The 15,279-nt window shown below is 49.6% G+C and overlaps 1 protein-coding gene across 6 annotated transcripts in view; it reads right to left on the reverse strand.

Annotated features, from left to right (window-relative positions):
- The window catches only part of LOC119451014 (DENN domain-containing protein 2D-like), a 428,171-nt gene that overhangs the window by 306,297 nt on the left and 106,595 nt on the right, over positions 1–15,279 (reverse strand). For 4 of the 6 annotated variants that reach the window (XM_049666396.1, XM_049666395.1, XM_037714449.2 and 1 more), the window contains exon 7: positions 5,396–5,468. In XM_049666396.1, the coding sequence (XP_049522353.1) occupies positions 5,396–5,468 (73 nt within the window). The remainder of the gene's footprint in view (positions 1–5,395; positions 5,469–15,279) is intronic. The other 2 variants (XM_049666393.1, XM_049666394.1) reach the window with 1 other exon arrangement.

Below are 15,279 nucleotides of genomic sequence, written 5' to 3' on the forward strand. Positions count from 1 at the left end.
TATCCGCTTAAGAGATAGTGACACCACTTTCCGCCTTGCTTCCGGCACAGCACACTCGAAGCGGTGCAGCTAGGCTAGTTATTCGTTGGGAGAGACGCGTCAGGCGACAACACCTCGTACATCTTCCCGGTCTGTCAGTGCCTGTTATTTTAGGTCGAGACTTTCTCGCCAAGTCGGGTATTTTGATAGACATTGCCAGCGGAGGTTACCGAGAGAACGGAACGGGTGCTTTGAAGCGTTTCGCAAAAGCGCCCGCGCCTGCGGCGACACGCCAGTCTCCGGGGGCGGCGCGAGCGGGCCACACGCAGCCGAGCGAGCAAACCGTAATCGGTAAAGACGATCAAAGCAACGGAGAGACGGTAGGCACAACATTGTGCCGCGACGTTGCAAGGGGCAGCGCACCCACTTTTGTCAGAGGTCAACAGGCTGCCGGAGAGAGAAAGGGCACGACTGTCATCGCTGTTGTACGAATACGACGCGATTTTCACGGACCGGCCGGGCCTCACTACGTTAGTCAGGCACAGGATAGACACGGGTGACGCTGCGCCGTGGAAATGTAATCCTCGGCCGATAAGCTTGACTAAACGGAAAGCACTTGACAGCGCCTTAGACGAACTGATCGACACAGGCGTTGTGGAAAGGTCGAACAGCCCATGGGGCTTCCCGGTAGTTCTAGTCCCGAAGAAGGACGATACTTATCGCCTTTGTGTAGACTACCGCAGGCTGAATGAGGTTACGAAGAAGGATGCGTACCCTCTACCCTCCATTCAGTATCTAACCTAGGCGGGGCGAAGTACTTTATGTACTCGATGCTAGTTGTGGATATTTTCAGGTCGAAATGGACGAGAGTGACAAAGAGAAAACGGCTTTCACTTGTCACCGCGGGCTCTTTCAGTTCAAAAGAATGTCTTTTGGCTTAGTCGGAGCTGCCGCTACCTACCAGAGGTTGATGGACCGAGTTCTAGGAGATGCGAAGTGGCATATCTCGCATATCTCGACGACATAGTGGTTTATTCGAAAACATTCGACGAGCACTTGCGCCACTTGAGAGACGTCCTAGACAGGCTGAGGTCCACGGGTATCACGCTGAACCCGAGTAAAGCTCAGATAGCTGCGAACAGAATAACGCTGTTGGGATTCACGTTGGACAACGGCCGCATTCTGCCGAGTGAGGATAAGCTCGAGGCTATACTGAGCTACCCGTCGCCGAAAGATATCGGCGAACTGAGACGCTTTCTGGGATTGGTGAACTTTTATCGCCAATTCATTCCAGACTGCGCGGCAGTGCAAGCGCCTTTAACGAAGCTCTTGAGGAAAGACGAGCGTTGGACTTGGGGTCAAGAGCAGGAGGCGGCACTGCACGGCCTCACAAAGGTGCTCGCTGACACGGCAGAGTTGCAGCTTCCCGACTTGAACAGGGAGTTTGTGATTCAAACAGACGCAAGCGACCTGGGTCTAGGTGCAATTTTGCTTCAGGAGCACAGAGGCATTCTCCGACCGGTTGCGTTCGCGAGCCGTTCGTTGACACCGGTGCCAAGAAACTACTCGGTGACAGAGAAGGAGTGTGTCGCGATAGTTTTCGCTCTGCGAAAGTTTGATTATTATGTCGACGGAGTGGCATTCACGACTGAGACTGACCACATGGCTCTCACTTGGTTGAAGCGCTTGAGTGAGCCGAGTGGTCGCCTGGCGCGTTGGGCACTGCTGCTGCAGCGTTATGACTTCACCGTGCGCTACCGCAAAGGAAAAAGCAATGCCACAGCTGACGCACTTTCGCGAGCGCCAGTCCGAGGCAAGGGAGAAACCTTGGCCGTAGCCCGAGTAAGGGACGCGGGACAACCGTCGATCCTGGGCGAGAGCATGAACCACGTAGATGTTGTCGGTTCCACGGGAGTTGTCTTCAGCAGAAAGGAGCTGTTCGAGGCTCAGCAGAAGGATCCGTTTTGTCGAAAAGTGCTCGTCGGGCTCCGGGAGCTGGGCGGCGCGGCCGCCGCGCACATGGAGGCAGCTGGTATTGCTGTCGGTGCGGAGCGCTCAGGAACAGCTGGTAATGCTGTGAGCGCGATGGATTCCTATCTGCTGAATTCCGACGGCGTCCTGCTGAGGTATATTCCCACTGAGAGCGACACAAGTGAGGCGTTTAAGGTGGTGATACCGCGCGCGTTGAGAGGAGCACTGCTACGCTACTTTCATGACTCGTGCATTGCTGGGCACGCGAACGGCCCCAAGACTTACGTTAAGTTGTGTCGCTTCGCTACCTGGCCAGGCATGAAACGGGACGTGATTCGCTACGCCCGATCGTGACATGTGTGCCAAAGCGTGAAGCCCCGAGGCGGACGACCGCCCGGCTTCATGCAGCCTATCGACAGCCAGACTCCCTGGCAAATCGCGGCATGTGACGTCATGGGACCGTATCCCACAACACCGAGCAGAAACAAATTCTTGCTGGTAGTCACGGATCACTTCAGTAAATGGGTAGAACTTTTCCCCCTACGAAAACTGACGACATGGGTGATCATGGATAAGTTGATGGAACTTTTCACCAGGGGCCGTATTCTGAAACGTTCGCCTAGGCGAAATTTCTTTTTTCAGCTTTCAGGTGTGCGCTGATTGGCTGTTTTAGCAAAATTGGATGAGCTGATTGGGTGGCTGAGCCCGACGTCATTCAACTTTGCTCAACCAGCCAATCAGCGCGCACGCCGATTTCGCCTAGGCGAACGTTTCAGAATACGGCCCCAGGTTTGGTTTTCCGGAGCAGTTCATACCGGACAATGCGTCCTACTTCACTGCAAAGGTGTTCGTTGACATGCGCCACACTGGGCATTAAGCATAAGAAAACGACAACCTACCATGCTCAGTCGAACCCCACTGAACGAGTCAATCGCAACATCAAGCACATGCTTGTCGCGTTCTCTGAAAGGCATAAGGACTGGGATACCTACCTTCCAGAGATCGAGTTTGCATTGCGATCGACAGTGAAACCGCTCGACTGGGTATGCGCCTTCTTCTCTCAACCTGGGGAGAGAGCTGCCGAATCCGATGGATAGGGTTTTCGCGGATCGCAGCGGAATGCCAGTCGCGCCGTCAGCACGAGCTGAATACGCGACGTATCTACGTGCCAAGATGACGGAAGCTTACATAAAGCACGCTGTAATCTTCGCACTGCAAGGGCACAGCACAAGGCGCAGTACGACCGCTCGCATCGGAACGTCCACTACGAAGTGGGCGATCTGGTGCTTCGACGCCAGCACGTTCTCAGCGATGCTAGCAAACAGTTCGCTGCCTCGCTGGCGCCGAAGTGGACCGGGCCGTATCAAGTGAGAGAGAAGGTTTCCTCGCTTGTTTACCGGCTCGAGAACAAGAAAGGAAAGCCGATCGGCGGACCGGTACACGTATGCTACCTGAAACGCTACGTGCCGCGTGATGAGCAGTGGGATGACAGTCAGGCCCTCCATCAACCGCGATCAGTGAGAGAGAGCAGTCAGAACCGAACGGCAAGCCCGCAGCCGCGCTACAATTTGCGTAGCTGGCGAAAGTAATCTGACTGCTAGTTGCGTAACCCGACGACTGCGAGGAACATTCATAAGTCCGGGTGGCGTTGCGTACCGCGTGAGCATACAGCCGCGCCGGGCTGGCACCTTGGTAGTTCCTGCCGGGGAAGCGAACGTCTAGTGACCACGGAGCGCTGAGTATGGACGACGAGTCGTCGAGGCCACGACGGGAATGTGGCGTGAACGTTCGACGCGTGGGTGTGCGGGGTGCGGTTTCACCAAAAACAGCTGTGAGGGACAGTGCGGTGATTATCTTGTGCTGCTACTCGAATTGGTGATGATTCTAGCGAACATTCCCTTCGTAACAGACGTCGACGGGGTTCCCGGATACGGCCAACTTTGCTGCTGATCACAGTGCCGCTTCGTGCAGTTTGCTAATAATTTCCAGGAGCAGAGCAAGACGAGATACGGCCGTGCGAATTGCCTGCAGTACGCGCTGGAACAACCGACGCCCTTGCAGTACTGACGGCGCTACGCCGGCCTTGGAGCCGCACGAACCGCTAGGCGGCGGCCGGCAGACAACCACCCCCTCCAGCGCAGCCGACACCTAGGGCGCAGCACTGAGAGATACCTTCGAGCCCCGACAACGATCCCGCCTCGCAAGCCCGAGCAGTGCAGCTGACCAGCCGCCTCCGAGTCGGCATCAAGTGTCCGCCAGCTGAGGGCTACTTCACCACCAGCCCGACGCTTCTTCGGTCGCCAACCTCGGCGGGTACTCGGGCAAACGGACGTCCCTAGGTGCTAGCCTCAACGTACGGGATGTGGGGAGCACACGCTGCCACCTTCTCCCGCGGGCGGTAGCCGGGCGGACATCTCGTGCGTGCACAGCGCGCGCTGCGGGAGCCGGGCGGGCACGGGAGAAATTCACTTTGCCCTCTCCCGGTTCTCGCTCGCGACGCGCGTGCCGCGCGGGAAGAGGGAAAGTATCCGGCGGGCGAGGAGGACACTCCCCTCGCGGAAAGGTAAAAAGGCATAAAAGAGCGCGACCAAGAGACCCCCGGGGCTCGCTGACCTCGCTTGACCTACCTGCCCATACGGATTTACCCGCTGAAAGCCGTGAGTGACCTCGTTCGCGTGACTACCACACGCGACGAGGCAAGCCTATTTGATTACTTATTATACAGAGCGGACTTCCCTCTGCAAGTGTGTTTTATTGCCAGCAGCAATAAAAGTTGTTGAGTTGACTCGCTTGTTGCCTTATTCGCCCGAACCCTACGTAGCTGCGATTAAACGCGCTATGTGTTGGGGAAGACCCCCACATCTCTTACTAAACTAAATTAACAAGCATGGTGTCACACTCGCACAGACAAACATGAACACATCTCACTCGATGACCACGAACACTGGATGTCAAAGCATTGGAGTAAGGCAGCGCAGCAGCAGCAGCGAGAGAAACAACCTTCGTGCTGCTTCTTGCTACCATGCGAACTAAGTGGTGAGAACACAGTGCACACGAAGCTATCAGCCCTCAGCATGCCTGTAGAATCTGTACCCATCACACGTCACTTTCAACATAGGGCCCTCAAGGCCACGCTATGCCACGCTGTATGCAGCCACCCTCGGAGTAGAAAGCCAATGAGCCTGACCAGATGAGTGTTTGTCGAAATCTTGACCACGAGAAAGTATACACAAGGGCAATATAAGATACGAAGTTCAGAAGGCATCGAATCCCAAAAGCAATATGTAATACTTTCACAGGACATGTGGTTTGTTTAGAGGTACTGACATGCTCAAGTGCACAGTTTAAAAAAAAAAGAAAAATGCCCAAGCTGCAGAGAATACTGAGAATAAGTAGAGTAATCACTAAACGTAAGCCCTGAAGTATCAATCCCGCCCTATCTCACCTTGGGTGTCTGCAGGCAGTGGAAGAAGGTCTTCTCACCATTCTCCCGGACTAGTGTAAAGAAGAACAGACACCTGCATCAGAAAAGGCACAGCCCACCTATGTCAAGTCTTGATGTGAATACCTCACAAAAAGCAAGCTGTGCAACAGCACTGGGCACTTGCTCCTGTGCATTCACAATCTGGTTGTCTTATGCCTTAAGTACAGCACCAGCTCATTTTGGGTCAGTGACCAACGTGATACAATAAAGTCTGGTGCCAACATGACTCTGCTAAAATAAGAAGAATGCTCACAAGCAGGACGCATCCTAAATTCACCAAGCATCAATAGCGTTTTTTGTTTTTGTTTTCATGTCCACTGCAGGAGGAAAGCCTTTCCCAGCAATGTCCCACAGCACTCCATGTATACACGTATTGCTTATAGTGCAGTTGCGGGAAAATAAATACCAGTTACAGTGCCTGGGAGTACGGAAGTCAGCGGAGACGTCAGTGGAGATTAGTTGGCTCCTGCATTGCACCAGCCAGGGTTTGTACAGAACATTCGATCCAAAATTTAAGGACAGTTCAGGGATTTTGAGGATGCTAAAGGGTTTCCCCCTCACTCAAGAAAGGGGAAACAAACCTTATTTGTGCACATACACACTGAAAGATAGTGAAATCTCCCTCTAGCGGCAACTTCTCACAGCTGAGAAGCTGCTCAGTTGGACACACACTTTAAGCTCTTCAGGAGACTTTCCAAACTTTACTTTTCCATTGTAACGATGTTGATTGTCTTCTGGCATGACGGTTAGCAATGTCCGGCTTCCGCTAAAAATACTCATTGTAAAAATACTCATTCCAGCCAAATAGCAGGAAGTTATTTTCTGTCAGGCATTTATAGAGCTGAGGCCTCAGTGATGATGGCTGTTGTGTGAATGAACTAGCAAAACATCAAAAATAGTGGTACGGCTTGGTTGCTTCATCTGGTTTCGTCTAGCTCCATGATGGCAATGGCAATTTAAACAAACCTGGTCGTTGGTGGATGTAGACACGCCACAGAGCATCGCTCAGCAACACTGAAAAGAAAATATCTAGGATCGTTTCCCGATAGAAACCTACTGTCCATGTCATAACCATAATGTGAAGTTTGTTTCGTTGAATGCTCAAGAGTCACCTCTCAACACAGTTTTCAAGGAATTCAAGGAGCTGTACAAACCCTGGCACCAGCTGACCAAATTTTATGCCTGCAAATTTCCTCATTTCAGCGCACTACAGTGTAGACCATTTATAACGTAAGTCGCCGGAGTCGCGAATATCCGCACTATAAGCGGTACCGCACTATAAACAAAGCAACAATTTTCAAGGCCCGCACATGTGCAAAACATGTGCACCGAGCCGCCACGCGTATGCGACAGTCGAGGAATGCGGCTAGAACGTTTGCATTCAATTTATAGTTGAATCTCGTTAATTCGAACCAAATCACGCGGCGGCGCCTCCGACCGGCATTGCTCCGGCACCGCCATAGAGTAAAAGCTTAGGGGAGATCCCCCAATGTCGCGCGCGAACAAAACAAAGAAAACCAGGGCGGACATTTCACCCTCTCTCAAATGGCAAGGTCGCCGATTCTGCGTTGCGCCAGAACATGCGTGTATGTGCCGACGTTTCAGCCACTCTACCGTTGCCATGCGTAGAAAACAGCACTGAACTCTTCTTTCTCCTTTATGCTTCCTCTACTTTCTAGTCACGTGTTAACCTTGCACGCTGTGGCTACGGTGCCGAGGGAAGCAGCGGCGGTGTCCCAGGCCGGCCAACGAAACTGCCCACGCCGACAAACGCCCGCTTCCCGATAACGGCAGAAAACGAAACTTCCGAGAAGCTGGCGCCAGGCCGGCTGGAGCTGCGCCGCCTGCACGGCAGCGGGCGCGCACGGTGACAGACGAAAGTGAGGGAGCTAAGAGGGAGGGCGAGGGGAGCCACCGAAGCAGTGGAGTTGCCGAGGCGAAAACCACTTGCCTGCTGCCCTCCTCCCTCACATTCCACGGTCTCCGCGTGCGCCCTTCGCCGTGCCGTGCCGGCGCCGCCCGCTCCCTGAAGTTTCGTTTACTGCCGTTATCGTGAAGCGAGCATTGGCCGGCGTTGGCAGTTTCGTGGCCCTTGCTCGCTATGCGCACCGTGATATTTCACGACTCGCACTCAAGATTCTGGTTTCAGCCTCACTGGCTGTTCGTTCGCACCACATGCCCTTCTCCTCCACTTCGTCTCTCTTTCTTCCTCGAGCACTCCTTGGGGCTCCCGTTTGAGGGGAGCGTTGGCCGTCTCCGCTGACTTCCGTACTCCCAGGCACTGTAACTGGTATTTCGTTTCCCGCAACTGCACTATAAGCAATACGTGTATACATGGAGTGCTGTGGGAAAATTAACGGGAGTCTGAAAAGACTGCACTATATCCGGTCCTGCACTATAAGCGGTAATGTTTTAAGTGGTCTATACTGTACCTAGTACTCAACCGTCCTCGACTGTGCTTCCCTTCCCTAGGCACACATTCTGTGAGCCTAGTAGACCATCTGTCCGATGCATTACTTGGCCTGCCCAGCTCCATTTCTCTCTTAGTGTCAACCAGACTATCGGCTACCTCCGTTTGCTCTCTAATACACAGTCTTTGTGTCTTTTAACATTATGCATTCACCTATACACAGCAATAAGTCTTTACTGTGTCAGAATATAAGTTTTCACTCCACGGTATCCTGCCTTACCTATGTACCATTCGGAGTCAGATACTCAACCTTCAAATGCTTTGTACAGGAAAAGAGTGAGAACTGGAGGAGTGTGAGAAAAATTTGTGTTAGTCACTGGTGGACATCCTAAACATCCAGAAGCCGCTAGTAATAAAAAATTTACAGTCACTTTAACGCCAAAGAGGGTGAAGGCGAAAGCCTGAGCGCTCAAGCGACATTCATTAAATTACTTGACATTCTCTTTCGAATGCGTTGTTACTTCTTCTTACTTGTTTTTTCCGACCAAAGGTCGAGGGTTCGAGTGCCTTAATTGACACTACCTTAATTACCTGTACCCCAATTAACCTCATCCTAATTAACACCAAAGGTCGTGGGTTCAACTCCCCTCAAAGGATGTGGGTTTGAGTGCCTTAATTAACTGTGCCTTAATTAACTTAGCCTTAACGCCAAAGGTGGTGGGTTCGACTGCCACATAAGCTCGAGGGTTCGACTCCCACCAAAGGTCATGGGTTAGAGTGCCTGAATTAACTCTATCTTAATTAGCATGACGACGACGGTGACCCACGCACCATCAAAATTGTTGCGTGAGCGTTGCTTGCTTACTCATAGAAGACGATGACAACGGTGACTCGCACACTGCCGTGGGGGCACGCCGCCGCTTTGACCATGGTCACAATAAGCCCTTTCTAACGCAGGCTCTTTCACTATGGATCATGACGGTCGGTTTCTTCTTCGGTGCTACCTGGCCCTTCCCAGGACTTAAGCCTAGCGAGCGAGCCTGCCTGCACCATCCTATTACCAGCGTAACCGAAACCGAAGTTAACTCGGCACTGCCAATTCCAACCACCGTCGACACCACCACTTGGTCACACAGGATCACTATCAGCGTGGGATTTACGACACAACTACAAAAGCCAGTGCAGTTGTAGTACCCGCCGCTGGGGCACGCCCCCGCTTCAACCATGGTCACGAATACGCCCTTTCTAATGCAGGTTAGTTATTTACCGCACACCTGTAATCACCATTAATACGCCCTTTCTAACGCAGGTTAGTTATTTACCGCACACCTGTAGTTACCATTAATCCGCCCTTTCTAACGCAGGTTAGTTGTTTACTGCACACCTGTAGTTACCATTCTAGTGACCCTTTTATAATGGCAGCGTCGTGCCCCCCTGACCTGCTTGATTCATGGCGTCGGTTTTTCTATCAACCAGTGTGTGCGTTTTGTATCAATGCTTATGTTACCTCCCTGCTGTTGATGCTATCTTTGCGTAGACGAGAGCCCCCGTCAACGTGAATAATAGAAATAGCTGCTCCCATATCAATCAATGCTGGAACTGGTACACCTTCTACACACACTAGTAATGTATTGGCCGGGCACACAACCCCAGACCTACGCTTGAGTCCATTGCCAGGAACCTGCGAGAACCTGCTTCTCACGCTGAGAATAATAACGCCATTTCCAAACTTTCATGTGAAATTAAAGCACTAACAGAAAAATGTGACGACGCCGAGAACCGCCTCCGTCTATGCAACATGGTGTTTTTTGGGGTAGAAGACGCGAAAGGTGAAACATGGGCTTAGTCCGAATCACACATAAGTACTACTTTCTTTTTGCAAGGAAAAACTTTATGTTCCACTCGAACCCCACGCTATTGAAAGAGTACATAGGCTTGGCCACTTCTACAGTGGTAAAAATCGTCCCATAATTGTTAAGCTGGCACATTTTAAAGATAAATAAAAATTCTTGATGCACGATCGAAACTTAAGGGTTCCTCGTTTTCAATATGGGAAGACTACTCTGCACGTACTATACTTATATGCTCAACAGAAAAAGGTTCCCTTCAACATCCGGTTTGATGAGCTCCTTATCGATAATAAGCAGTTTATCTATAATGGCGACACTGACTCAGTCACTGAACTGAAGGCATAGCTATTACGAACTGTTCTTGCACCAGCACACTCTCTGTCTTCCTTGCCAACGCCTACCCAGGTCCCTTCACTGTGTTATCACGGCATGTCTTGCATGCTAACAAATGCCCAGAGCTATCTGCCTAAAAAAAGACGTCTTTGAAGATTTCCTCAAGGACAGCAGCACTGACGTAACCGTGATAATTGAATTATGGCTTACTCCGCAAATAGTTGACGATGAACTTCTGCATGATAAATCACTTTTTACGACTTACAGACGATTGACAGGAGAGGGCGCAGAGGTGGTGGTGCCTTGCTCTTCATAAAATCTAATTTGCCTTCTTATCTACTCAGGTTTAATTGTAACCACGAAATTTTTTGCGTTAAACTGTCCGTTGCCTCGAGAACACTCATAATAGTAGCCATTTACCCCCCACCTCAATCCGATCACTCTTTCCTCGACGAGCTGCACACTGTGTTACTGGAATTGTTTACCCGCTTTCCTCGTGCCGAATATGTTCTTTGCAGTGACTTTAAACTCACTGATATTGACTGGGTCAATTTAACTGCAGTGTCACGGCAGTCTAAAGACTTTATTGATCTCATCCAACTGTTTAATTTTACCCAGTCTGTTAACAAACCAACTCGTGGTAATAACACATTTGACCTTGTCATTGTTTCCAAGCCAGAGCTAGTTCATTCAATCTCTTGTGTCGATGGTATTAGCGACCACAGGATTGTCCTATTCAACATATCACTTGATGTTTCCGTGCGCCACCCGTCCAAAAAGTACATTCACGACTACCGAAATGCAAATATGCTGGTCCCTATTTGAGAACTCTAAAAATTTTGTATGTATTTTTCTCAATCTGCCCTAACTAGATCGGTTGAGCAAAACTGGTTTCTCTACAAGCAAAGAATACTAAGCTTAATAGACAAGCACGTACCCCTGGTCCGCATTCGAAATGATTCAAATAAGCCCTGGTATTCTAACATGATCAGAAGATTATCCAAAAGGAAAAATTGTCTTTACTGCGCAGCGAAAAAGTCACCTTCGATCAATAAATGGAAACAATATTTCCTATGTCTACATGAATATACTAAACTCGTAAGATGCTCTAAAAATAATTTTTTTTCATAAAAACATGTTACACCTTGTGCGCGTTAACCCCCAAAAATTTTGCAATATTCCTAAACCTAAAAAATCGCTCTTCCAATATGTCTTTAACCAATCCTCATGGGTCACATGTTCCTCATGAGGAACGCTCAAATTTAATGAATGCGCACTTCACATCTGTTTTTACTCACGAGCCAAATGGTAGTGCACCTGTAGTACCGAGATCGGGATTTACCCAGATGCCTCATGTCATTGTCACTTACAATGGTATATTTAATCCAATTAACAAACTTAAAATATCATGGGCTCCCGGTCCTGACAATATTACTGCCAAAATTCTAAAGGCTACTAATTTCGTTTCTAGTTGCATCCTACAAGTAATATTTACTCAGTTTATTTCTGAGGGTTCTGTTCCAAAGGACTGGATAACTGCGAAGGTTTTACCAGTATTCAAGACCGGAAATCAATGCGACCCTTCTAACTATAGCCCCATCTCACTAACTAGTGTAGCCTGCAAGCTTCTGGAACACATCATATATTCACACATAGCACAACACCTCGATGATAACTCATTTTTTAATCCAAAACATGGCTTTTGTCCTGGGTTATCCTGTGAAATGCAGCTTTTTAAATTTACTACTGACCATCTTACATTCTTCGTTTCAGACTGATGTCATTTACATCGATTTCTCGAAAGCATTTGATCGCGTCGCTCACAAACGACTTATTAATAAACTCGCGGCACTCAGTTTACTGTCATAGGAGGTCAGCATTCTTTAACAACAAAAGTAACATCTGGTGTACCCCATGGCTCTGTTCCTAATATTCATCGACATACCTAAAGGAATTTTGTCTACTATCCGTGCATATACTTTACCGACGCATCAATAACCACCAAGATCACGTACATCTGCACAATAACTAAAACTTAATTGAAAACTGGTGCTCAAAGTGGATGATGAAGCTTAATGGTTAGAAATGTAAATTTATACATGTGTCTCGAAAACATTCAAACTCCATTTATACATACTCGTTGCACTCGACAGCGGTATTGCAAATACAGTGTAGACCGCTTATAACGTAAGTCGCCGGAGTCGCGAATATCCGCACTATAAGCGGTACTGCACTATAACCAAAGCAACAATCTTCAAGGCCCGCACATGTGCAAAACATGTGCACAGAGCCGCCACGCGTACGCGACAGTCGAGGAATGCGGCTAGAACGTTTGCATTCAATTTACAGTCGAATCTCGTTAATTCGAACCAAATCACGCGGTGGCGCCTCCGACCGGCATTGCTCCGGCACCGCCGTAGAGTAAAAGCTTAGGAGACCCTCCTTAACGTCGCGCGCGAACAAAACAAAACAAAAAAAAAAGAAAAAAATGTGGCGGCAATTTCACCCTCTCTCGAATGGCAAGGTCGCCGATTCTGCGTTGCGCCGGAACATGCGTATACGTCCCGACGTCTCAGCCACGCTACCGTAGCCACGCGTAGAAAATGGCAGTGAACCCTTCTTTCTCCTTTATGCTTCCTCTACTTTCTAGTCACGAGTTGACCTTGCACGCTGCGGCTACAGCACTGAGGGAAGCAGCGGCGCTGTCCCCGGCCGGCCAACGAAACTGCCCACACCGGCAAGCGCCCGCTTCCCGATAAAGGCAGAAAACAAAACTTCGAGGAGCTGGCGCCGGGCCGGCTGGAGCAGCCCAGCGGCGGCACCTGCACGGCGGCAGGCGCGCACGGTGACAGTCGAAAATGAGGGAGTTCCGAGGGAGGGCGAGGGGAGCCACCGAGGCGGCGGAGTTGCCAAGGCGAAATCCGCTTCAATGCCGCCCTCCTCCCTCACATTCCACGGTCTCCGCGTGCGCCCTTCACCGTGATGTGCCGGCACCGCCCGCTCCCTGAAGTTTCGTTTACTGCCATTATCGTGAAGCGAACGCGACAGAACAGCCATACAAATTTGTTTCGCGGCCCTCGCTCGCTATGCGCGCCGCGATATTTCACGACTCGCACTCAAGATTCTGGTTTCAGCCTCACTGGCTGTTCGTTCGCACCATGTGCCCTTCTCCTCCACTTCGTCTCTCTTTCTTCCTCGAAGCACTCCTTGGGGCTCCCGTTTGAGGGGAGCGTTGGCCGTCTCCGCTGACTTCCGTACTCCCAGGCAGCCGCACTGTAACCGGTATTTCGTTTACCGCAACTGCACTACAAGCGATACGTGTATACATGGAGTGCTATGGGAAAAATCAACGGGAGTCTGAAAAGACCGCACTATATCCGGTCCTGCACTATAAGCGGTTACGTTATGAGTGGTCTATACTGTACAGGAATACCAGTACCTAGGCGTCTTAACCACTACAAAACTAACCTGGGCAGAACACATAACAAAGGTTGCAGCAGACACGTCGAGGTGCTGGGATTCATGAGAAGGAATCTATCTTTGTCACCACCCTCTGTTACACAACTGGCCTACAAAACATACGTACGCACAAAGCTTGAATATGCTGCATGTATTTGAAACCCCCATCAAATTTACCTCATTAACACCATCGAAGCAGTCCAAAACCGCGCAGCACAATTTGTATGGTCTAATTATGACTACAAGCACAGCATCAGTAAAATAAAAAAACTCCCTCAGTCTCTCTTCTCTAGCATACCGACGTCGAATTGCCCTACTCTGTTTATTTCACAGGCTATACTACACATTTCCGCTTTTACATGGAATGCTCCTTCTCCTGCCGATCCACACTTCTCGTCTTTTCAATTCATTGAGCTTTCAGCGTCTTCACGGCTCTACTAACGCCTTTAACAACTTGTTTTTGCCTGTTGGAATAGCGGAATGGAATAAACTACCTGAATTGGTCGTCCTTGAACGTGATCACGTAAAATTTTGTGATTTATTATTTACACAACCTATGTAATCCTTGTATTAAGTACAGCTCACCCTTCTTCATTTGGTTCAATCATGCTTTATTTTTCAATTTTGATTCTCTTTACCATGTGTTCTTAAAATGTATTTTGCTCCGCCGTGTGTATGCTGTGTAATATGCTTTTTCTAGTACGTCTTAGTGATCCTTGTTAAACCATGTCTACCGTGTTGTTTTTTAACTGCTTATTATTCATTGAATGACTTCTCACGTGTTTTCCCCCAATTTTTATTTTGATCACTGACCAGTTTTAGTGTATTTTGTATATGTATTCCCCCCCCCCCCCTATGTAATACCCCAAGCAGGGGCATTTAAGGGAATAATAAATGATGATGATGATGACATCATCAGAACTGTTGCGTGAGTGTTTGCATATAGGCAAGACATGATGCCAGGTTGGTGTAGTAAGTGATTTACTACACCGAGTCGTCATTGTACGATTTCACTTCGACGACACGATTTTCGCTCAAGAACGCTGAAGGTCGACTGAACGATGAGACATATAAGGCTTTCACCTTAAAAAGATGAAGAAACTGCACAGCGCAGTGCTCACATAATGACAGCATGTAAATGATCCCTAGAAGGCAACGAGAAGAGCTCAAAGGCTGAAACTTGGCACAGATCTCAGAGAGTGCCCCTAAATACTCATTGTGATTTCATTACTTTCCCTGGAACAATTAGAAGTAGCTTCAGAAGGACAGTAGCGTGAACCAGCTGGTCTTCTGACATCAGGCTCGGCTACCTCCAGCTCCCCATAAAGGAATTCCCAATGGAGGTTGAGCAACACATCACAAAGGTCATGGTCTTTGTTTTCCAGATATTTGAAAAGAACAGAGTCGAGGTTATGCTGTTTTGGCATACACTTAAGATTGCACAGGTCACCCATGGGTTCCTTGGAGTTATCCAAGCTTTTAACAGCGGAGCTGCTTAAGTCGAGCCTTCACCGTCTGTTCAGCCAGCGCTGTCCCGCAGGTCACGTGACCAGAAGAGGATGAGAGCCACGCCAGGGGAGGGCAGAGGAGGAGAGGTGTGCTGGGGGAGCAGGCGACCAATGAGAGGCCACACTAAGCGCGAGGAGGAGAGGCGATGGGTATAAGAGAAGGTGTTTCGGTGCGGTGCACCCTTTCGGATAACGAACAAATAACGACTATGGGAAGACCATGAGTAGTGCGTACTCCTGAGGAAGAGGCTGCCTACCGCAAGCGTGAGTGAGAGTTGGCTCGTG

The sequence above is a fragment of the Dermacentor silvarum genome, chromosome 4 (assembly GCF_013339745.2).
Source record: "Dermacentor silvarum isolate Dsil-2018 chromosome 4, BIME_Dsil_1.4, whole genome shotgun sequence".
Lineage (NCBI taxonomy): Eukaryota > Metazoa > Arthropoda > Arachnida > Ixodida > Ixodidae > Dermacentor > Dermacentor silvarum.